General features: G+C 42.2%; 1 protein-coding gene across 2 annotated transcripts in view; it reads left to right on the plus strand.

The window, feature by feature from the left end:
- Positions 1–18,193, plus strand: part of LOC139153037 (zinc finger protein 282-like) — a 32,569-nt gene extending 14,376 nt beyond the window's left edge. For both annotated transcript variants that reach the window (XM_070726557.1, XM_070726556.1), the window contains exons 6-7: positions 614–736; positions 16,021–18,193. In XM_070726557.1, coding sequence (XP_070582658.1) covers positions 614–736; positions 16,021–16,742 — 845 coding nt within the window. In that variant the 3' untranslated portion in view covers positions 16,743–18,193. The remainder of the gene's footprint in view (positions 1–613; positions 737–16,020) is intronic.
- Positions 18,194–25,196: the final 7,003 nt, after the last annotated feature.

The raw sequence follows: 25,196 nt of genomic DNA on the forward strand, positions 1-25,196 counted from the left end.
GAATGCATGCACAGCCAATTGCTCCGTGTGCAAATGTGTCTGATTCTGACACCTCTGGGTGGCTGTTCCCACTCGCCGCCCATAGTCCGTCAGGATTTGAGCAGCCTATAAATAAAATTTTATTAAATAAAATTTAATAATTTAATTTAATTAAATTTAATAATATAATAATTTAATTTAATTTAATAATTTAATTTAATTTAATAATTTAATTTTTAATTTTAATTTTAATTTTAATTTTAATTTTAATTTAATAGTAAATTAAATTTAATTTTTAATTTTAATTTATTTTAAATTTAAATTTAATGTAATTAAATTTAATATTTTAATTTAATTTAATTTTAAATTTAATTTAAATTTTAATAATTTAATTTAATAATTCAATTTAATAATTATTTAACTTAACTTAACTTAATTTAATTATTTAATTTAATTAATTTATATGCCACCTAATCCTGTAGGACTCAGGGTGGCTTACAACAAATAAAATAAATTGGTGGCCTTGGAGCTGGTCTGTTTCTCCGTCCCTTTTTTTGGTGGGGGGCTCTGGAGGGCTGGCGGAGGTCCCCAAATCCTTTTTGTGAATTCAGGATCCCCCTCTGCTCTCCCGCAGGCGCCCAGGGACTCATGTCTGCCCATGACTTTTTATCCTGGATTAAACAAGAAGAGAACTCGTGTGTCCGGCATCAATGGGACACGTCGGAACGGGAGACGCTCCCTGTGCACGGGGGCCTGGGTAAGTCCTACACTCACTCACCCCGCTAGTGGGAGGGGGGGCACTGTAAGTCACGACTGCAGTCGAGCGCAAAATCCCCGCAGCTAAATCACAGACATCCGTTAAGTGGAGTTCCCGCTCCGTTTTTTGACCTTCCTCACCCCGTTTGTTCAGTGGATCACTGACGGCGTTAAGTTAGGAACACGATCCTTAAGCGACTCCGGATTCTTCTTGATCATCGCAAAAGAGGATCACATGACCTAGGGGACACTGCCGCCATCACGAATATGAGTCGGTGGCTGAGCATCTAAATTTTCATCGAGGGAACCATGGGGCACATGGTCATAAATGTGAGGAACGGTCCTTAGTTCCTCTTTTTCATGACCGTCATAACTTCAAATGTTCACTAAACATAACTGTATTGTAAGTCAAGGATTACCCATTATTCAAAAAAAATGAGAGAGGAATGAATGTGACTGATTTTGTTGAAATTGACCAATTTTTGCTGAAATTGACCAGCAGGAAAAAAAAGCCTTGACTTAACGCCTACACTGGGCACGACAATTTATATCTTTAAGCAAGGCGGGAATTGAGTGCTGGATGCTGCTCTTTTTCGCCACAGTGGTTAGACGAAGCAGTGCAGTTGTTAAGTGAATCGTGCCGTCGTTAAGCGAAACCAGCTTCTATCTTTGACTTGGTTTGTGGGGAACCGTCTGGGAAGATCCCAAATGGAGATCATGTGATTCATTGTGACTGTTGTATCTATTAATACAGATTGCAACATGCCCCAATTTTGATCAGGTTGGCTGTAAGGATTCCGGGATAGTCGTAAGTTTGAGGACTGGTTATAAGCCACTTTTCTTTCCCGGTGCTGTTGGAATTTTGAACAATTGTTAAACGAATGATTATAAAGAGATTCTGATTGCTTAAGATCCTTTTTGGCAAAGAGAAAAGCAATCCTATACCAGTGATGGTGAACCTTTCTGGTTCACATGCCAAAAGTGTGCATGTGCGTGTGCTAGCGTGCATTTACATGCCCACACCCCTGCCCTCCGCACATGCACACCGTCCCTCACCCTGCACATGCGCACAATCCTCCATCCCTGCACATGCGCCTAGGCCTCATTGAGGCCTGGGACGGTTAAAAAACAGCCCAATGGGCAAACCGGAAGTTCGGAAAAACAGACTTCCGGTTTGTCCGTTGTGCTGTTTTTTGTACTCTGGAGGGTTCAGGGAAGCTTCCTGAAGTCCTGGAGTGTGAAAAATTGCCTAACAAGCAATCCAGAAGTCCATTTTTCTGAACTTCCGGTTTGCCCGTGATGGCGAACCTTTCTGGTTCACGTGCCAAAGGGGTGCGTGTGCTAGTGTGCGTTTACGTGCCCACACCCCTGCCCTCCCCCCCAGGCATGCACACCGTCCCTTGCCCTGCACATTCGCACAGGCCTCACTGAGGCCTGGGACGATAAAAAAACATCCCAAAGGCAAACCGGAAGTTCGGAAAAACGGACTTCCGTTTTGTCCGTTGTGCTGTTTTTTGCACTCCGGAGGGTTCAGGGAAACTTCCTGAAGCCCTGAGGTGCGAAAAACCGCCCAACGGGCAAACCGGAAGTCTATTTTTCTGAACTTCCGGTTTGCCCGTTGAGCTGTTTTTTTCCACCGCTAAAGCCTCCAGGGGGCGATAATCAGCTGGCTAGTGTGCGCGTGTGTGCTGGAGCTGACCTAGGGCAACATCTCACATCCCCTGCAATATGGGTCTGTGTGACATCTGCTTCCCCATCGCAGTTCAAGGCTCAAGGCCATCTCGCTGACTCTGTTTTTGAGTTGGAGACACGCAGCTTATATTGTGCCCTCGACTTACATCCATTTCTTCTTCAAAGTACTGAAGAGAAAAAAGCCCGGTCCTCATTCTTATGACTAGCGCATCACCTCACGGCCACATGATCACAATCCGAGAGCCATTACAGCCTGTCACAATGGCCCGTTGTCACATGATCACAATTTGTGACGCTTTTTTGGATCGTTTGCCACAACGAGATCATTTAATTATTTACTTATTTATTCATTTGATTTCTATGCCTCCCTTCTCGAAGCGACTCAGTACAACATTGGAAATAAACATAATATACATATGAAATCTAATTATTTTTAAAGACATATACAGTGTTCCCTCGATTTCTGCGGGGGATGCGTTCTGAGACCACCCGCGAAAGTCGAATTTCCGCAAAGTAGAGATGTGGAAGTAAATACACCATTTTTGGCTATGGACAGTATCACAAGCCTTCCCTTAAGACTTTAAACCCCTAAATTACCATTTCCCATTCCCTTAACAACCATTTACTCACCATTATTACTGGTACTCACCATTGAATAAGACACTTAGTGATCCTGATATTTATAAACATAATTGTTTATTAACAATAATTATTTTTTTTGTTATTTATTTGCAAACATTATTAGTTTGGCGATGACGTATGACATCATCGGGTGGGAAAAACCATAGTATAGGAAAAAAACCGTGAAGTATTTTTTAATTAATATTTTTTGAAAAACTGTGGTGTAGGCTATTCGCGAAGTTCGAACCCGCGAAAATCGAGGGAAGACTGTATATATATAGTTAGCAAAAATCTAAAACTCCATTATGCACTCATCCACATTCAATCATTCATATCGGCCGGGGACAATCTTGTAACTCACAGCCCCAATGCCTGCCGGCAGAGGGAGGGGGATAGGGGTAGGGGGCAGTACGTATCTCTGGAGAGCGTTCATTCCAGAGGGCCAGGGCCACCACAGAGAAGGCTCTTCCCTTAGGCCCCCCCCCCAACGATATTGTCTGGTTGACGGGACCTGGAGAAGGCTGACTCTGTGGGACATGACCACCCACTGGGATACATAATGTTTAACGACCAAGGTATTCGCCGAATGGCTGTAGTAAAAACAGTCTGGCTTGACTTTACCACCGAAATGACATGTGAGAGACATTCCAATGTCGGTGGGGGTCGTAGGGCAGACTAGATGGACCACGAGGTCTTTTTCTGCCGTCAATCTTCTATATTTCTATGTAAATTAAGGACTACTTATAAAGCAGATATTTATTTATTTATTTATTCATTCATTCATTCATTCATTCATTCATTCATTCATTCATTAAATTTGTATGCCGGCCCTCTCCGTAGACTCGGGGCGGCTCACAGCAGTAATAGAAAAACAATATACAATACAAATCTTATAATTAAAACTAAAAACCCGTAATTTAAAAACATGCGCACAACACACCATACATAAACAACATAGGCCTGGGGAAGTTATCTCAGTTCCCCCATGCCTGACGGCAGAGGTGGGTTTTAAGGAGTTTACGAAAGGCAAGGTGGGTGGGGGCAGTTTTGATCTCAGGGGGGAGCTGGTTCCAGAGGGTCGGGGCTGCCACAGAGAAGGTTATGTTGGTCAGGTATAGATTTTGATTCCCAGAATTCCTCAGCCACTACTAAGGTTAGTTACTAGTTAGAGCTGTAAATGAAGAAGTAGCCCTTACTTTTTATTTGGGTTGGGGCTTTTTTGCAATTTGAAATATGCCAGCTTTGAAAACCCTTGAAGTCTCAAATTTATTTTTTATTTTTAAAAAATTAATAGATTTTCCATTAATTACATTTCTAGTGCGTAAAAAAACTTCGTGTTGCGCAGGTATTTAGGTTGCTTTACATTCTTAACATTCTTAATCTCTACTCCCTTTTTTCCCAACCTTGGTAAAATAATGTTTGGTAATACAGTATTCTAATCTACATCTTCTTTCTATTTAATTTTCAACGTCAAGCTATCTGCTGCTGCACAATTTAATATTTTCCTATCTCAATTTTATTATGGCTTAAATTGTGATGAATTTGAATCGGTCACTGTGTTCCAACATTTCCGCAGATATTTTTGTGTAAATTTAAGAATGTCAGATAAAAAACGCAATTATGACCAGGGAAGAAGGTTGATTGCATCTGGCGCCGACAGGATGTCAACAATTCTAACTGGAAAAATTCAAAGTTTTTTTTTGAGTCCCAGAAAAGATTGGCACTCGGTTAGTAGCCCTATGGGATAAATCCAAGCAATTAGAAGTACTTGGGAACAAAACTTTTTTTTAAAATAAACTTTATAAAATTAACAGACAAATATACAAACATTTAACATATTGTTGGGGTTACAATTACCCCTCATCTCAGAAGTCTATTTTTATACAGAAAAAGAATACACTATTGATTCATTAAGTCAACATACTAATTTAACTAATTTAAATGAAAAGAATAATTTTGTTCAGACATTATAATAAAAAGAATGAAAAAAGAAAAAAAAAGAAAATCACTTTAATATATTTACACTTTTCCATAGCATTTATATTTTTTTTTATTTTTTTTTATCCATGTATACACTTTATTCCAAATAATATAAAATTCTGATTCTTCTTGATTGTTCAACCGTCTTGTCATCATATCCATCTCTGCAAAATCTAAAATTTTCTTTATTACCTCTTCTTCCTTGGGAGTATTTTCTCCCTTCCAATTTTGTGCATAAACTATCCTGGCCGCTGTCAAAATATGAATAACTAAATAAAAAATATATTTCTTATATTTCTGCTTCGTTATACCCAATAAGTAAAATTCTGGGGGTTTTTCTATCTCTTGTGATGTCATTTCTTTCATCAATTTTTCTATCATTTTCCAATATAATTTGGCTTTATTACAAGCCCACCATTGATGATAAAAATAACCTATTTCTTTTTTACATTTCCAGCAGTTTGGGGACATGTTGGGAAACATCTTGGCGATTCTATTTGGCGGGAGATGCCATCTATAGAACATCTTAATTTGATTTTCTTTTAATGAATGAGCAAAACCTTTAATTGCTTTCTCCCCCACTCAAAAAAATATTATTTTAAGTGATTTTATTTATTTATTTATTCATTGGACTTATTAATTGGACTTATATGCCGCCCCTGTCCGTGATCGTCTCAATGCATTGGATAAATTTTATAATTAGAATAACAGAGTTGGAAGGGACCTTGGAGGTCTTATAGTTCAGTGTTTCCCAACCTTGGCATCTTGAAGAGATCTGGACTTCAACTCCCAGAATTCCCCAGAATATTTCCGTTGTAAAATACAACCAGAAACTTACACAAACACAGATGTCTGATTCAATAAATTCTTTATATACATAATTATATATATACAGTGTTCCCTCGATTTTTGCGGGTTCGAACTTCGCGAAAAGTCTATACCACTGTTTTTCAAAAATATTAATTAAAAAATACTTTGCGGTTTCCCCCCTATACTACGGTTTTCCCCGCCCGATGACGTCATATGTCATCACCAAACTTTCATCCAACTTTAATAAATATTTTTTTAATAAACTTTTAATAAAGAAACATGGTGAGTAATAAACTAAATGGTTGCTAAGGGAATGGGAAATTACAATTTAGGGGCTTAAAGTGTTAAGGGAAGGCTTGTGATACTGTTCATAGCCAAAAATAGTGTATTTACTTCCGCATCTCTACTTTGTGGAAATTCAACTTTGGCGGGCCGTCTCGGAACGCATCCCCTGCGAAAATCGAGGGAACACTGTATTCACAATACCATTAGCAGAGTTCTTCTTCAATGTAGTTACAAGTAAGCACAAACAGGAAAGTTAGTTTCATTTCAGAAGAGCAGACAAGCGCAGAGTGCAGAGTGGACCTGGAGCCCCGCCCCAGCCTTAAGCTTAAAATTCCAGTTTCGATTCTCTGCGCAGATTCAGAGGCGGTTAGCTCCTATTGGCTAACTGAGTTGCTATTCCTATTCATTGGCTGATCTTGTTACCGTTGGCTCATGAATATCTTAACAATCAAAAACACTCTGCGCATGTGCAGAAGCGTTGCATGTGTGCCCTCGCGCGCTCCCATTCCTGAAGGTAACAGAAACCGACTACTGCCCAGGATGCTACATACAAGTAGTCCTCTAATTATGACTGCACTCGAGCCCCAAATTTACATTGCTAAGCGAGACATTTGTTAAGTGAGTTTTGACCTGTTTTAGAAACCTTCTTGCCACAGTAGTTAAGTTCTGAAAAAGCTGAGTCCTCATACTTATGACTATCACACCACTATATGTCCACATGATCACAATCTGGGCACATTTACGACATGTGTCAATAGAAACATAGAAGATTGACGGCAGAAAAAGACCTCCTGGTCCATCTAGTCTGCCCTTATACTATTTCCTGTATTTTATCTTAGGATGGATATATGTTTATCCCAGGCATGTTTAAATTCAGTTCTTGTGGATTTACCAACCACATCTGCTGGAAGTTTGTTCCAAGCATCTGCTACTTTTTCAGTCAAATAACATTTTCTGACATTGCTTCTGATCTTTCCCCCAACTAACCTCAGATTGTGCCCCCTTCTTCTCGTGTTCACTTTCCTATTAAAAACACTTCCCTCCTGAACCTTATTTAACCCTTTAACCTATTTAAATGTTTTGATCGTGTCCCTCCTTTCCCTTCCGACCTCTAGACTATACGGACTGAGTTCATGAAGCCTTTCCTGATAGGTTTTATGTTTAGAATCTTCCACCATTCTTGTAGCCCGTCTTTGGACCCATTCAATTTGATCCATATCCTTTTGTAGGTGAGGTCTCCAGAACTGAACACAGTATTCCAAGTGTGGTCTCACCAGCGCTCTATACAGCGGGATCACAATCTCCCTCTTCCTGCTTGTGATACCTCTGACTATGCAGCGAAGCCTTCTACTCGCTTTCCCTATAGCCTGACCACACTGTTCACTCATTTGGAGACTGTCAGAAATCAATAATAATAATAATAATAATAATAATAATAATAATAATAATAATAATTCTGAAGCATAACACACCAGACATCCTGATTGTGGAGAAAAAGAAAGTATGGATCATCGACATCGCAATCCCAGGAGACAGCAGAATTGAGGAGAAGCAGCTAGAGAAATTAGTGAAATACGAAGATCTAAAAATCGAGCTGCAATGACTCTGGCATAAGCCCGTGAAAGTGGTCCCAGTGGTCCTTGGCACGCTGGGCGCAGGGCCAAAGGATCTCAGTGGACATTTGAAAACCATTGGAATTGACAAAATCTCCATCTGTCAATTGCAAAAGGCCGCTTCACTGGGATCGGCAAACATAATTCGCCACTACATCACGCAGTCCTAGGTGCCTGGGAAGCGCCCGACTGGTGATGAAATATGAAATCCAGCATAGTGATCTCGTTTGCTGTGTTGTATTGACATAATAATAATAATTTATTAGATTTGTATGCTGCCCCTCTCTGTGGACTTGGAGCAGCCACCCCATAATGTCACCCAGAGCAGCGCGCTCATTTCCATTTCCGCTACTGGTGCAGTGTTCACCTCTCCCCAGTTCCGTTAGAAACCTGATTCTGATCGCAATTCATGGTGCTTTTTTGACAATTTGCTGCAAAACATTCGCCCCGCCTGTTTGAAAGAATGTGGTTGTGCTTTTGACCGTGGTGTTTGCTTAGCCCCCCCCCCCCGTGATAAAAATGGCCATAAAATCAGATCTGACTTGACTTTACAACTGCAGTGATGGAAATTTTGAACTCCATTTTTGGTTGTAAGTCAAGGACTACTTTACAGAGTGTCCAGGAAACTTGGAAAACAGGGAAATCAGTAGTTTGGTAAATATCAGGGAATTTGTGGGGGAAAAACAGAATAAAGAGAGAATAAATAAAGAAAGGTGTTTGCCCAGGTTCGCCTGGTGCACCAGTTGTGGCCCTATTTGGACCGGGACTCACTGCTCACAGTCACTCATGCCCTCATCACCTCAAGGCTCGACTACTGTAATGCTCTCTACATGGGGCTACCTTTGAAGAGTGTTCGGAAACTCCAGATTGTGCAGAATGCAGCTGCGAGAGCAATCATGGGCTTACCTAGGTATGCCCATGTTTCGCCATAACTCCGCAGTCTGCATTGGTTGCCGATCAGTTTCCGGTCACAATTCAAAGTGTTGGTTATGACCTATAAAGCCCTTCATGGCACCGGACCAGAATATCTCCGGGACCGCCTTCTGCTGCACGAATCCCAGCGACCAGTTAGGTCCCACAGAGTGGGTCTTCTCCGGGTCCTGTCAACTAAACAATATCGCTTGGCGGGACCCAGGGGAAGGGCCTTCTCTGTGGTGGCCCCGACCCTCTGGAACCAACTCCCCCCAGAGATTAGAATTGCTCCCACCCTCCTCGCCTTTCGTAAGCTTCTCAAAACCCACCTCTGCCGCCAGGCATGGGGGATTGAGCTACTCTTTCCCCCTAGGCCTTTACAATTTTATGCATGGTATGTCTGTATGTATGTTGGTTTTACAATAGGGGCTTTTAACTGTTTATATTGGATTGTCATATGCTGTTTACTACTGTTGTTAGCCGCCCCGAGTCTACAGAGAGGGGCGGCATACAAATCCAATAAAATAAAATCAAAATCAAATCAATAAATTAGGGGGGGGGGACCAAACTGTATTAAAATGTTTAAAAGTCAGGGAAAAATCATATTTAAAAAAACCAACGGATCGTGCTGCCTGGCAGAGTCAAGCAAAGTGGAGAATTCTGGGAGTTGAAGTCCACAAGTCTTAAAGTTGCCATGTTTGTAGACCTCAGTCTTGTAGTAACTGAGTTTGAGAAACACGTATGTCCTCCTTTCTATTGGATTATAAAGGTAGGGACAGTCCTTGATTTACAGCAGCTCACTTAGAAATGATTCCAATTTACAGCGGCATTGAAAGAAAATGATTTATCACCATTTCTCAGACTTAACGACCATTGCAACCATGTCCATGTGATCAAAATTCAGATTCTTGGCAATTGCTTCATACTTACAGACCAAGCAACGTCAATGGGGAAGCCAGATTCACTTAACAACCGGGAAAGAGTAGTAGATGCTTGGAACAAACTTCCAGCAGACGTGGTTGGTAAATCCACAGGAACTGAATTTAAACATGCCTGGGATCCTAAGATAAAACACAGGAAATAGTATAAGGGCAGACTAGATGGACCATGAGGTCTTTCTCTGCCGTCAATCTTCTATGTTTCTATGTTACTAATTTACCCACTGCAGTGATTCACTTCATATCTTAATGTTGTAAAATGTGGCAGATTTCACTTAACAGATGTCTCACTTAGCAACAGAAAATTAGGGCATTGTTGTGGTCGTAAATTGAGGGATTACCAGTACAGTGGTACCTCTACTTACGAACTTAATTCATTCCGTGAGCAGGTTCCTAAGTAGAAAAGTTGATAAGAAGAAGCAATTTTTCCCATAGGAATCAGTGTAAAAACAAATAACGTGCGATTGGGGAAACCACAGGGAGGATGGAGGCCCAGTTTCCTCCCAAGAGATTCCCAGAAAGGTCCCATGGAGGCTTCTCCCCACCTTTTCCGGCCCTGTTTCCTCCCAGGAGATTCCTAGAGAGGCCCCACGGAGGCTTCTCCCTGCCTTTTCCGGCCCTGTTTTCTTCCAGGAGATTCCTAGAGAGGCCCCATGGAGGCTTCTCCCCACCATTTCTGCCCCTGTTTCCTCCCAGGAGATTGCAAAGAGGCCCGGTGGAGGCTTCTCTCCACCTTTTCTGGCCTTGTTTCCTCCCAGGAGATTCCTAGAGAGGCCCCACGGAGGCTTCTCCCTGCCTTTTCCGGTTACAGTTTCGGAGGCTTGGGTTTGTAAGTCAAAAATGTTTTGAACACCTGGTTCTTATCTAGAAAAGTTCATAAGTGGAGACATTCTTAGGTAGAGGTACCACTGTTATTTGGAAATTCATTGGATTTGGTACACAATGCAATTTGACACCAAAAATTTTGTTCCCCAGTACTCATCGTGTCAACTAATGGGCAGAGTGGAATGGGACCTTGGAGGTCTTCTAGTCCAGCCCCCTGCTCAAACAGGAGAACCTATATACAATCTCTGACAAGTATAGTCTGGAGAACAGAAAAGAAAGGGGGGACATGATCGAAACATTTAAATACATTAAAGGGTTAAATAAGGTCCAGGAGGGAAGTGTTTTTAATAGGAAAGTGAACACAAGAACAAGGGGGCACAATCTGAAGTTAGTTGGGGGAAAGATCAGAAGCAACGCGAGAAAATATTATTTGACTGAAAGAGTAGTAGATCCTTGGAACAAACTTCCAGCAGACGTGGTTGGTAAATCCACAGCAACTGAATTTAAACATGCCTGGGATAAACATATATATCCATCCTAAGATAAAACACAGGAAATAGTACAAGGGCAGACTAGATGGAAAATGAGGTCTTTTTCTGCCGTCAGTCTTCTATGTTTCTATGACAAGTAGTTGTCCAGTTTCTTCTTAAAAGTCTCCAGGGAGGAAGCATCCATAACCTCTGGTGGTGAGCAGTTCCACTGGTTAACTCTCCTCACTTTTAGGAAGTTTTCTCCTTAATTCCAGGTTGCTTCTCCCTTTAGTTAGTTTCCAACCATTATTTCTTGTCCTGCTATCTGGGGCTTTGCAGAATAATTTGAACCCCCCTCCCTCCTTTTTTTTTGGTGTCTGTCCCTGAAATACTGGAATGGTGCTATCATGTCACCCTTAATTCGTCTGTTGTTTAGACTAGACAGACTCAAACACGCAGTGGTTCTTCCTATGGTTTAGCCTCTTTAGGCCTTTGATTATCTTAGCTGGTGTTCTCTGAAATTTCTCCAAAGTCTCAACATATTTTTTTTGCAGCATGGTAACCAAAATTGGTTGCAGCGTTCCAGGTGTGGTCTTGCTGGGGTTACTTACTTGATTCTATGCCTCTGTTGATACAACCCAGGATTATATTAACTTTTTTTAATTGCTGCTGCCTATTGCTGGCCCATATTTAAATGATCATCCATTAGGGTTTTTTCCCCAGTTACTGCTTTTTTAAAAAAATATATATTTTAATAATAAACAAAACAAAACCTGCAGACACACTTTTAGATCTTCAGTAATACCTTGTCTTACGAACTTAATTGGTTCTGGGAGGAGGTTCGTAAGGCGAAAAGTTTGTAAGACAAAACAATGTTTCCCATAGGAAACACTGTAAAGTCAGTTAATGTGTGCAAGAAACCCCCCCCATCCCCCGCAAAAATGGCGCTCCACTGGGCGCCACCGCCCGGCTGTCGCCTTTTGAAACAGGTGGGGTTTCCCATGGAGGGGAGCCTCAGGGGAATCCCAGCAGCGCAAAAACGGGCGCTTCGGCTGGAAAAAGGGGTGAGTTTTGGGCTTGCACGCATTAATCGCTTTACCCTTGATTCCTATGGGAAACATCGTTTCATCTTACAAACTTTTCACCTTATAAACCTCGTCCCGTTACCAATTAAGTTCGTAAGATGAGGTGTCACTTTATATCTGTTGTGATTCCGTCTGAGGCTCCTCAGGGAACGGCTGAACCTCTGCCGGCTCCATGCTCAGAGGGGGAGGAGGAGGAACAGGAGGAGGAGGAGGAGGCCCAGGCAGACGGGGAGGAGGAACATCAGGCCGAGGGAGAGGGAGAACAGCCAGAGTCCCCCGGGGTGGAGCTCTCCCCAGCAAGCAGCCAGGAGCCCTTAGATGAAAACGCACAAGCCATCATCGATCTCAGGCAGAGAAGAGCAGCACAACGAAGGGGACAATTAGCCAGGTATTTCCAGCCCTAAAGAGGCAACAGCTGGGTTTGGGTGTGGTTCTCCCCAGAAAGGCTGAAAAGGCAGGCCCACCCTTCCTGTATTGTGGAGTATTATCTTTGGGAGTCCTGGGACCTGGCTGTGATCTTTGGCGTCTCTGAAGGCTGAAACCTTGGGGGGAAGGCGTGGGTCTTATTCTCTACAGTGGTGTGTGCGCCAGCAAGAAGTCTGCTGTATTGTCTGGCCGTCAGGACTCTGCTGTGAAGCCTCATAGCCTGCCTGTTGGGAAGAACAGGTTTTTCTCTGTGTTTGTTTTTCAAACTATAAAGTGCCTTTGCTTTTACCAGCGTGTCTGGCTGCTTTTTCCAGTTGGTGTTGAAGTCTGGGGGCACCCAGACAGAACAATATCTAAAGTTTCGCATTCGTACCATTACTGTAGGCTGAGGGGGAAAAATGTGGTGCATTACTTTCTGGGCGACCCTTGTATATCTAAAAACAGGCATCTTCAGGGACTTTAAAATCCCCCAAAGCAAAAACTTTTTAAACTATCATTTCTGCACTTGAAGGAAAGCAAAAACTCTTATTAAACTCCATCCTAAGATAAAAATACAGGAAATAGTATAAGTGCAGACTAGATGGAGCATGAGGTCCTTTTCTGCCGTCAGTCTTCTATGTTTCTATGTTATTAATTATCCTGAGCAAGTTAAAGACGGGTTTCACCTTATCGTCCCATGGAACAGGTCATTGGCCACAGTGTTCAATTGAGAATCGTCCTTTTGTTTTGATAACCGTGCATAAGTGTCCTTGGTTCTCACGGTTGAAGATTGTAGCCTCCACATTCCACCCCACCCTTCCCACCCACCCCCAGTTCTTTAAAAAAAAAGAAGCTAAAACATATAAAGGAGGGCTACAGGGACCTGCCATGGCTAATCTGGAGAAGGCCCAGGGGAGTTATGATACCAGTCTTCCAATATCTCAGAGGCTTTCCTAGAGAAGTCAACCTGTTTTCCAAAACACCCGAAGGACAGACAAGGACTAGAGCAGTGTTTTTCAACCAGTGTGCCGCGGCACACTAGTGTGCCGTGAGACATTGTCAGGTGTGCCGCAAAGCTCAGAGAAAGAAAGAAAACAAGAGAGAGAGAAAGAGAAAATGAGAGAGAAAGAAAGAGAGAGAGAAAGAAAGCGGGAGAAGAGAAAGAAAGAAAGAAAGCGGGAGAGAGAAAAAGAAAATGAGAGAGAGAAAGAGAAAACGAGAGAGAGAAAGAAAGAGAAAGAGAGAAAGAAAGCGGGAGAGAGAGAAAGAAAGAAAGCGGGAGAGAGAAAAAGAAAACGAGAGAGAAAGAGAACAAGAGAGAGAAAGAAAGAAAGAGGGAGGGAGGGATGGTGGGAGAGATAAAGACATAGAGTGAGGGAGGGAGGGAGAAAGAGCAAAAAAGAGGAAGGAAGGAAGAGAGAAAGAAAGAAAGAGGGATGGAGAGAGAAAAAAGAAGGGAGAGAAAGAGGGAGGGAGGGAGAAATAGAGCAAAAGGAAGGAAGAGAGAGAAAAAAAATTGTCCAAACTTTTTTTAGCGCCCCCCCCCCCCCCCCCAAAAAATGTGCCCCAGGGTTTTGCAAATGTAAAAAATGTGCCATGGCTCAAAAAAGGGTTGAAAATCACTGGATTAGAGGATGGAAACTGAAGAAGGAGAGATTCAACCTAAGAATAAGGAGAAATTTCCAGCAGGGAGAACAACCCACCCATGGAACAGAAGTTGCCTTGGGAAGCGGTGGGAGACTTTCAAAAAGAGACTGGGATTCCACCTGTCAGAAATGGGGTAGGGTCTCCTGCCTGGTCAGTGGGCTGCACTAGATGACCTGTAAGGTCCCTTCCAACTCTGTTCATCTGATTTAGCAATAACACTGGTCAACACAAACACACACACAAAATCATCAGCAAAGGTAATAGGTCTGTTTTATGGAGTTTGATGTGCTGACTCCAAAAATATGCTTAGTTTTGCTCTTCTCACATAAAGTTTCTGATATAGAAACATTTACGCTATTACATTATTTCTGATACGTAGGTTACTGTTTTCTTAATGTCATCAGTATATTTCCTATACCTTATAATAATGATGTTGATCTGTGAAAACTATGCCTGCTCCAGAAAAACTATATACATTTTTAAAGTCAAAACAAAGATAATTGATTCAGAAAAGTACAAAGTCAATTGCGATGATTTCAAAACATATTTTTTTGTAGACCTGGATAATAGTCACAGGAAGCTTAAGCCTTTTTCAGTCCTGACACATCCTTTGTTTGGTACTCAATCCACAAGTTAGAAGTTGGTGCAATTCTCTACATCAGTGGTTCTCAACCTGGGGGCCGGGACCCCTTTGGGAGTCGAACGACCGTTTCACAGGGGTCACTTAAGACCACATGAATAAAGGCAAATTTCCCACAGTGTTAGGAACTAAAGCTTCTATTCTGGCACCTTGGAACCATATTTTTACAATCGACCAATCAGGCGTTTACAGTGGGGAGTGTCCTTCTGACCTTCCTGCCAATCAGCTTCAAGCTCTGTTGGGAGAATTGGCGCTAGGCTTATGGTTGGGGTTCACCACAACATGAGGAACTGTATGAAGGGGTCGCAGCATTAGAAAGGTTGAGAACTATTGTTCTAGAATCATAGAATCCCTGAGTTGGAAGGGACGTCCAGGGTCATCGGGTCCAACCCCCTGCTCAATGCAGGATTCCTCAAACCATCCCAGAAAGTTGACTGTCCACTCTCTGTTTGAAGACCTCCAGTGAAGGTGAGCCTACCACCTCCTGTGGCAAACTGTTCCACTGGTTTATCACCCTTACTGTTAGAAAGTTTTTTTTCTGATATCTCATCTAAATCTAGTCCCCTGCAGTTTCATCCCATTGTTTCTGGTCCTTCCGTGGGCTAATGAGAACAATGCGGATCCCTCTGCTCTGTGACAGCCCTTCAGATATTTGTAGACAGCTATCAAGTCTCCTCTCAGCCTTCTCCTTTGCAGACTAAACATCCCCAGAACCTTTAACCGTTCCTCACAGGACGTGGTTTCCAGACCACTCACCATCCTTGTAACTCTCCTTTGAAATTGGTCTAGTTTATCAATGTCCTTTTTTAAATTGGGGCCCCCAAAACTGAACACAGTATTCCAAGTGTGGTCGTACCAAAGGACTCTAGAGAGGAATGATTACTTCACGTGAGCGAGATTCTATGCGCCTCTTGATGCACCCCAAGATTGTGTTGGCCTTTTTTTTTGCAGCTGCTTCACACTGTCGAGTCATAGAAACATAGAAGACTGACGGCAGAAAAAGACCTCATGGTCCATCTACTCTGCCCTTATACTATTTTCTGTATTTTATCTTAGGATGGATATATATTTATCCCAGGCAGCTTTAAATTCAGTTACTGTGGATTTACCAACCACGTCTGCTGGAAGTTTGTTCCAAGCATCTACTACTCTTTCAGTCAAATAATGTTTTCTCATGTTGCTTTTGATCTTTCCCCCAACTAATGTCGTCAGTATATTTCCTGTACCTTATATATGTTCTACGTTATTCCTTAGGGGAGAAAGTTGTTTGGTACTCAGTTTTGGGCCGCGTCTTCCTGAACTAATGAAGGCTGCCTGTCGAGGATGTCACTGATTTCATTTTCCCTTCGCTTTCTGTTCCAGCTGGAGACGCAATGACCATCAAAGCCGAGCAGCCGCGACTGTGCCCGGAAGAGTCGTCGAGGCCTCGGGAGATGGTCTTCCAAGGAGAATCTCCTGCGGCGGCGGTCCTCGCTGTCCCTCCAGCGGCGGAAGGCTACGAGGCTCCCCGTGGGCCGCCCGTCAGTCCCACCAAGTGTAGAGCGGGTAAATCTCTGGAGTTAGACAGTGAGCTGCAGAGCATCCTTGGCCCCCCTCAGGGCTCGGCCGAACGGCCCCACGGCTGCAGCGAGTGCGGCAAAATGTTCGGGGTGAAAAAGAGCCTGAAAGTCCACCAGCGCAGCCACCACGGCCAAGCCCGGCCATACGAGTGTGCCGAGTGCCGCAAGAGCTTCAATTGCCACTCGGGCTTGGTGCGGCACCAGATGACCCACCGGGGCGAGCGCCCGTACAAGTGCGCCGAGTGCGGCAAGTGTTACAGCCGCAAGGAGCACCTGCAGAACCACCAGCGGCTGCACACGGGTGAGCGCCCCTTCCAGTGCCCCGTCTGCGGGAAGCGGTTCATCCGGAAGCAGAACCTGCTCAAGCACCAGCGCATCCACACGGGCGAGCGCCCCTACCAATGCGCTGAGTGCGGGCGCAGCTTCCGCTACAAGGAGTCGCTCAAGGACCACCTGAGGACTCACAGCAGTGAGGCCGCGGCCCAGCGGCTCCTGCCCGGGTTGGCGGGCGACGGTCTCCCTTAGCGCCCCACGGCAGCGGGAAAGAGCCCAGACTCTCAGCCCGTCCAATCGAGCCCCCCCTCCTCCCCACCCAGCACTCCCTCTCCAGCCCCTAGTCCGTGATGGCGAACTTTTTTTCCCTCAGGTGCCGAAAGAGCGTGTGTAAACACTATCGTGCATGCGCGAGTGCCCACAGCCATAATTCAATGCCCGGGGAGGGCAAAAACATCTCCACCCGCTCCCCGGAGGCCCTCTGGAGGCCAGAAACGGCCTGTTTCCCAACTTCTGGTGGGCCCAGTAGGCTCGTGTTTTGCCCTCCCCAGGCGCCAAAGGCTTCCCTGGAGCTGCAGGAGGGTAAACCCCCCCCCCTCTATCCTCCTGGAGGCTCTTTGGAAGCCAAAAACGCCCTCCCAGAGCCTCGGTGTGAGCCAAAAATCAGCTGGCCGGCACACACATCCGTGTTGGAGCTGAGCTGGGGCAACGGCTCACGTGCAGCAGATATGGCTCCGCGTGCCACCTCTGGCGCCCGTGCCATAGGTTCGCCATCACTGCGCCTAGTCCCATGCCTTAATTCTAGCTGAGGTGGGGAGAAAAAACAGTTGGACAGATGGACAGGAGTAGACAAGACTCTGTGCCAACTGCCCTAAAACCGTTGGACACGACTCAGTGTGTAGAGAAAAGGTTTAGCTGTTTGCAAACTAACTACGGGCTAAAAAAAATCACGCCCACCCCAAAGTACAGAAGGATCCCAGCCCTTCGGGGGCGGGGGGGGGTTTAGGATGTGGGGAGATGAGGACAGATGGGTCTGAAATGTTTCCTGACCCCCCAATTCCCTCCTTCCTTCCCTCCTCACGTGTGCAGGATGTCATTATAAGACCCTTAACAACAAATCGGTCCCATTTTTCTGGATGGTCAAGGACAGCGTGTGTCCTTCGGGCTTCTCTTGGATGCCACCGGCTGCACAGGTGTACTGTTTTTTCTGACAGAGTGGACTCGCAACCTATCGCGGCAGAACCACGCTCCGGGATGGGTCCTTTGCTTTAAAACAAACAAAAAATGTTTTTTCCAGATGGGAAAGTCACGCGGAAAACTTTTACGTTGTGTAGCCCGCACTCCGTGGGACTTCTTATTCGAGCCGCCAGTTTCTTTTTCCTTTTTGACCTCCTTTTCTGGCTTCCCAGTTTTATTGCGAGTGGGGGAGGGGGAAAAATAAAACCTGATGAATGTTTGGAAGAAATCTCGTGGGTCTGACCTGCAGCCACCATATTAATTTGCTCCTCCCTGGGCTCTTTCTCCCTCTCCCTCCTCGGCTGCTTCTAGGATTTTAAAACTCCCTTTTATCTCATAAAATGTGGGCCGACTCGTTTTGTTTTGTAAACGAACAATATATTATTCACCCACACAGAGAAAGGTTCTTTTCAGGATGTAGTTTTGTATTGAAGGTGCATTGCAAATAAAGACAAATTGCCAACAAAGAGAGAGAGAATCGCTTGCATTTTTTTTTTTTTGCTCATTCGCTTCAGATAATCACACTTGGCCAATAAAAATTCTATTCTATTCTATTCTATAATGTTGGCAGAAAGAAAATGGGAAATAATACAGGTAGTCCTAGACTTACGGGAGTTCATTTAGTTACAACAGCACTGAAAAAAGTGACTTACAACTACTCTTCACACCTCTGACCGTTGTAGAAGCCTCTTGGTCATGTCATCAAAATTTGGGTGCTTGGCAACTGACCCATATTATTATTTATTTGTTTTGTCAAGTACATATTTATTTATTTATTTATTTATTTATTTATTTATTTATTGGATTTGTATGCCGCCCCTCTCTGCAGACTCGGGGCGGCTAACAACAATGATAAAAAACAACATGTAACAATCCAATTCAATAAAACAACTAAAAACCCTTATTATAAAAACCAAACATACACACAAACATACCATGCATAACTTGTAATGGCCTAGGGGAAGGAATATCCTAACTCCCCCATGCCTGGCGACAAAGGTGGGTCTTGAGTAATTTGCGAAAGACAAGGAGGGTGGGGGCCGTTCTAATCTCTGGGGGGAGTTGATTCCAGAGGGCCGGGGCTGCCACAGAGAAGGCTCTTCCCCTGGGGCCCGCCAAACGACATTGGTCGACGGGACCTGGAGAAAGCCAACTCTGTGGGACCTTATCGGCCGCTGGGATTCGTGCGGTAGAAGGCGGTTCCGGAGGTATTCTGGCCCAATGCCATGTAGGGCTTTAAAGGTCATGACCAACACTTTGAATTGTGACCGGAAACCGATCGGCAGCCAGTGCAGGCCACGGAGTGTTGTAGATACGTGGGCGAATCTGGGAAGCCCCACGATGGCTCTCGCGGTCGCATTCTGCACGATCTGAAGTTTCCGAACACTTTTCAAAGGTAGCCCCATGTAGAGAGTGTTGCAGTAATCGAACCTCGAGGTGATGAGGGCGTGAGTGACTGTGAGCAATGACTCCCTGTCCAAATAGGGCTGCAACTGGTGCACCAGGTGAACCTGGGCAAACGCCCTCCTCGCCACAGCCGAAAGATGATGTTCCAATGTCAATATTGGTGGTATACAAAATATAATAATATATACAAAATATAATAATATATACATGGTACTAGTGAAAGAGAAACCTTAGGACAGGGGGCGGAAGGCACTCTGGGGCACTTATGCACACCCCTTACTGACCTCTTAGGAATCGGGAGAGGTCAACAGTGGAGAGTCTAAGGGTAAAGTTTTGGGGGTTAGAAGATGATACTACAGAGTCTGGTAGTGAGTTCCATGCATAAACTAAGTCATATTTCCTGCAGTCGAGTTTAGAGCAGCTTACTTTAAGTTTGTATCTGTTGTGTGCTCGTGTGTTGTTGTGGTTGAGGCTGAAGTCATTGACAGGAAGAACGTTGTAGCAGATGATTTTATGGGCTATGCTTAGGTCGTGTCTAAGGCGACGTAGTTCTAAGCTTTCTAAACCTGGGATTATAAGTCTAAATGCATAGGGGATTCTGTTGCGAGTGGAGGAGTGGAGGGCTCTTCTCGTAAAGTATCTCTGGACGTTTTCTAGAGTGTTTATGTCCGATATGTGGTGTGGGTTCCAGACAGATGAGCTGTATTCAAGGATTGGTGTGGCGAAAGTTTTGTATGCTGTGGTTAGTAGTGTGAGATAAGCGGAGCAGAAGCTACATAGGATTAGGTTAACAACTCTTGAAGCCTTCTTGGCGATGTTGTTGCAGTGGGCTTTGGCATTTAGGTCATTTGATAAGAGTATTTCAAGGTCTTTTGTGGAGTGAGGGTTGTCTGTAAGGTCTTGTTTATCCAGCTTGTATTTGATGCTTGGATTCTCTTTGCCAATGTGCAGGATAAAGCAGTTGTTGGTTGAGATTTGGAGTTGCCGGATGTTTGACCATTCAGACACAAAGTCAAGGTCTTTCTGGAGAGTAGCTGTGTTATTGGCGGTGTCCAGGAGTCACAGGATCTGCCTTTGTGATTTGCAAAATTAACAGGTTTGTTTAATTGCCCTGTGACTATGAACTGCAATGCTTTACTTAACAATGGTGGCAGGAAAGAACGTAAAACAGGGCAAAGCTCATTTAACCAACATCTCTTATGTTGTGGTTGGCTCTGGCCCAGCTCCAGCCCCAGGGAATGGGGAGGTGGATGCAGGGGAAACTTCAACATGTCACAGGCCTGTTTTATTGCCGACAGAGGCAGGTAGTGCAGTTTCCTTGGACAAAGAAGAAGGTGGGAGTGATTTGGAAGAGGAGGGTCTGGCACACAGCACAGGCATTCAATCTCCCTTATCTTCTATAGCTTCAGATGATGACATTTTGGACCCACACAAGCGCAGAATTATGCGTAGAAGAGACCAAGTAAGAACATATTACAGGAAATAAGGGAGGCCACCTGTGTTTGAGTGGGGCTCCAGTAATTAGGGCTGCTGCTATAAACAGCAGCGTGTGGGTTTGGCCATTGTGGAAGAATATCTGTTACAGTTTCGTCAGGAATCTTGTGTTGCTGGACTTTGTTGCTTTTTCACGCCTTTGAAACCAAAGCAGAGCAATGTGTGTGTGTGTGTGTGTGTGTGTGTGTGTGTGTCTCACTTTGTTGGAAGAAGAAGGGGTGTGAAGTTTCTTCACAGCTGCTAGCTAAGTACTTAATGACTGCTTAAGGGAAATTGTACAGACTACCTGGTTGTTTTGGGAAGAGTGCTCTTTGCAATGCAAAAAGAGTGCTCAGTTTATTTTGACTTTTGTGATAAAGAACATTGTTTTGAATTTTCAAACGTGTGTGTGTCTGAAATTTATATCCTTGAATTTTCGGGAGGCTCCTATCAGAGAGCCCGATAGAACATCTTAGCAACATAAATTTTGGGCTTAAGTATAGGGGCATCATCAATGCTAGAAGGGAGTGGGGTTGAAGGGAGGAGGAAGAGGATTTTTGCATTGTTGGAGGGATCTTGGAGTCTTGGTATACAGCCAACTGAATATGAGCCAGCAATGGGCAGTAGCAGCCAAAAAGGCCAACGCAGTCCTGAGTTGCATTAGCAATCTAGGACTAGGGAGATACTATGAAGCCTTAGTTAGACCACAACTAGAGTACTGCATGCAGTTTTGAACACCACACTACAAAGAAAGACATTGAAACTCTAGAGAAAGTGCAGAAGAGAGCAACCAGGATGACAAGGCGACAGGAGACTAAAACATACAAAGAGTGGTTGCAGGAACTGGGCACAGCTATTCTAGCAAAGAGAAGGACCAGGGGAGACAGTCTTCCAATATTTGAGGGGCTGCCACAGAGAGGACAGGCTGTTTTCCAAAGCATCAGAAAGCCAGATGAGGAATAACAGATGAAAGTTGACCAAGGAGGGATTCGACCTGGAAATAAGGAGGAACTTTCTGATGGTGAGAGCGATCAACCAGAACGGCTTGCCAGCGGAGGTTGTGAGAGCTCCTGCATTTGAGACCTTCAAGGGGAGATTAGACTTCCCCATTCTGTCCTGAACGGTGTAGGAACTCCTGCTTGAGCGAAGGGTTGGACTAGATGACCTACAAGGGCCCTTCGAACTCTAATAATAAATGTATAGATAAATAGAACAGATAGATAGATAGGTAGATAGGTAGATACAGTAGATAAGTAGGTAGAAAGATAGGTAGATAGGTGATAAATAGGTAGATAGATATAGATATTATTATTATTATTATTATTATTATTATTATTATTGTTGTTGTTGTTGTTGTTGTTTATTAGATTTGTATGCCACCCCTCTCTGTAGACTAGATAGGTAGATAGATAGATACATAGATAGATACATAGATAGATACATAGATAGATTAGATAAGATAGATAGATAGATAGATACATAGATAGATACATAGATAGATAGATACATAGATAGATACATAGATACATACATAGATACATAGATAGATTAGATAAGATAGATAGGTAGGTAGGTAGATAGATAGATAGATAGATAGATAGATACATAGATACATAGATAGATACATAGATAAATAGATAGATTAGATAAGATAGATAGATAGATAGATACATAGATAGATACATAGATACATAGATAGATTAGATAAGATAGATAGATAGATAGATAGATAGATAGATAGATAGATACATAGATAGATAGATAGACAGGTAGGTAGGTAGGTAGGTAGATACATAGATACATAGATAGATACATAGATACATAGATAGATTAGATAAGATAGATAGATAGATAGATACATAGATAGATACATAGATAGATTAGATAAGATAGATTAGATAAGATAGATAGATAGATACATAGATACATAGATACATAGATAGATTAGATAAGATAGTTTAGATAAGATAGATAGATACATAGATACATAGATAGATTAGATAAGATAGATTAGATAAAATGGATAGATAGATAGATAGATACATAGATAGATACATAGATAGATAGATACATAGATACATAGATAGATACATAGATAGATTAGATAAGATAGATTAGATAAAATGGATAGATAGATACATAGATAGATACATAGATAGATAGATACATAGATAGATACATAGATCCATAGATAGATTAGATAAGATAGATTAGATAAAATGGATAGATAGATAGATACATAGATAGATACATAGATAGATACATAGATAGATCCATAGATCCATAGATAGATTAGATAAGATAGATTAGATAAGATAGGTAGGTAGATAGATAGATAGATAGATGATAGATAGATAGATAGATAGATAGATAGATAGATAGATAGATAGATACATAGATAGATACATAGATAGATACATAGATCCATAGATAGATTAGATAAGATAGATTAGATAAGATAGGTAAGTAGATAGATAGATAGATAGATGATAGATAGATAGATAGATAGATAGATACATAGATACATAGATACATAGATAGATTAGATAAGATAGATTAGATAAAATGGATAGATAGATAGATAGATACATAGATAGATACATAGATAGATAGATACATAGATACATAGATAGATACATAGATAGATTAGATAAGATAGATTAGATAAAATGGATAGATAGATAGATACATAGATAGATACATAGATAGATAGATACATAGATACATAGATAGATACATAGATAGATTAGATAAGATAGATTAGATAAAATGGATAGATAGATAGATACATAGATAGATACATAGATAGATAGATACATAGATAGATACATAGATCCATAGATAGATTAGATAAGATAGATTAGATAAGATAGGTAGGTAGATAGATAGATAGATAGATGATAGATAGATAGATAGATAGATAGATAGATAGATAGATACATAGATACATAGATACATAGATAGATACATAGATCCATAGATAGATTAGATAAGATAGATTAGATAAGATAGGTAGGTAGATAGATAGATAGATAGATAGATAGATAGATAGATAGATACATAGATAGATACATAGATAGATACATAGATAGATACATAGATAGATACATAGATAGATAAGATAAGATAGATAGATGGATAGATAGATAGATACATAGATACATAGATAGATACATAGATAGATACATAGATACATAGATAGATACATAGATAGATACATAGATACATAGATAGATCCATAGATAGATTAGACAAGATAGATCCATAGATAGATCCATAGATAGATACATAGATCGATTAGATAAGATAGATAGATAGATAGATAGATACATAGATAGATACATAGATAGATTAGATAAGATAGATTAGATAAGATAAGATAGATACATAGATACATAGATAGATACATAGATAGATTAGATAAAATAGATTAGATAAGATAGATAGATTAGATAAAATAGATTAGATAAGATAGATAGATAGATAGATAGATAGATAGATAGATAGATAGATAGATAGATAGATAGATAGATAGATGATAGATAGTTCTGGAGACCTGACCTACAAAAAGATATTGACAAAGATATTTACCAACCATGTCTGCTGGAAGTTTGTTCCAAGCATCTGTTACTCTTTCAGTAAAATAATATTTTCTCACATTGCTTCCGATCTTTCCCCCAACTAACTTCAGATTGTGTCCCCTTGTTCTTCCACCATTCTTATAGCCCGTCTTTGGACCCGTTCAATTTTGTCAATATCTTTTTGTAGGTGAGGTCTCCAGAACTGAACACAGTATTCCAAATGTGGTCTCACCAGCATTCTATATAAGGGGATCACAATCTCCCTCTTCCTGCTTGTTATATCTCTAGCTATGCAGGCAAGCATCCTACTTGCTTTTCCTACTGCCCGACCCCACTGCTCACCCATTTTGAGATTGTCAGAAATCACTATCCCTAAATCTTTCTCTTCTGAATTTTTTGCTAACACAGAACTGCCAATGCAATACTCAGATTGAGGATTCCTTTTCCCCAAGTGCATTATTTTACATTTGGAAACATTAAATTGCAGTTTCCATTGCTTTGACCATTTATCTAGTAAAGCTAAATCATTTACCATATTACAGACGCCTCCAGGAATATCAACCCTATTGCAAACAGTCATTGGCAAATAGGCAAACCTACCCTACCAAACCTTCCCCTACGTCACTCACAAACATATTAAAAAGAATAGGACGCAGAACAGACCCTTGTGGCACACCGCTTGTAACCTGTCTCTACTCAGAATACTCTCCATTAACAATAACTCTCTGATGTCTACGCTTCAGCCAGCTGCAAATCCACTGAACTATCCAGGGGTTCAGTTCAATCTTCACTAATTTATCTATCAGCTCTTTATGTGGAACCGTGTCAAAGGCTTTGCTGAAGTCCAGGTAGGCAATATCCATGGCACCACCTTGATCCAACACTTTTGTGACATAGTCAAAGAACTCAATGAGATTAGTCTGACATGATTTGCCATCAGTAAAACCATGCAGATTTGAGTCCAATAAGTTATTGTTTTTAGGTGCTGATTTATCCTCTTTTTGAGTAG

This window comes from Erythrolamprus reginae, chromosome Z, assembly GCF_031021105.1.
Source record: "Erythrolamprus reginae isolate rEryReg1 chromosome Z, rEryReg1.hap1, whole genome shotgun sequence".
Taxonomy (NCBI): domain Eukaryota; kingdom Metazoa; phylum Chordata; class Lepidosauria; order Squamata; family Dipsadidae; genus Erythrolamprus; species Erythrolamprus reginae.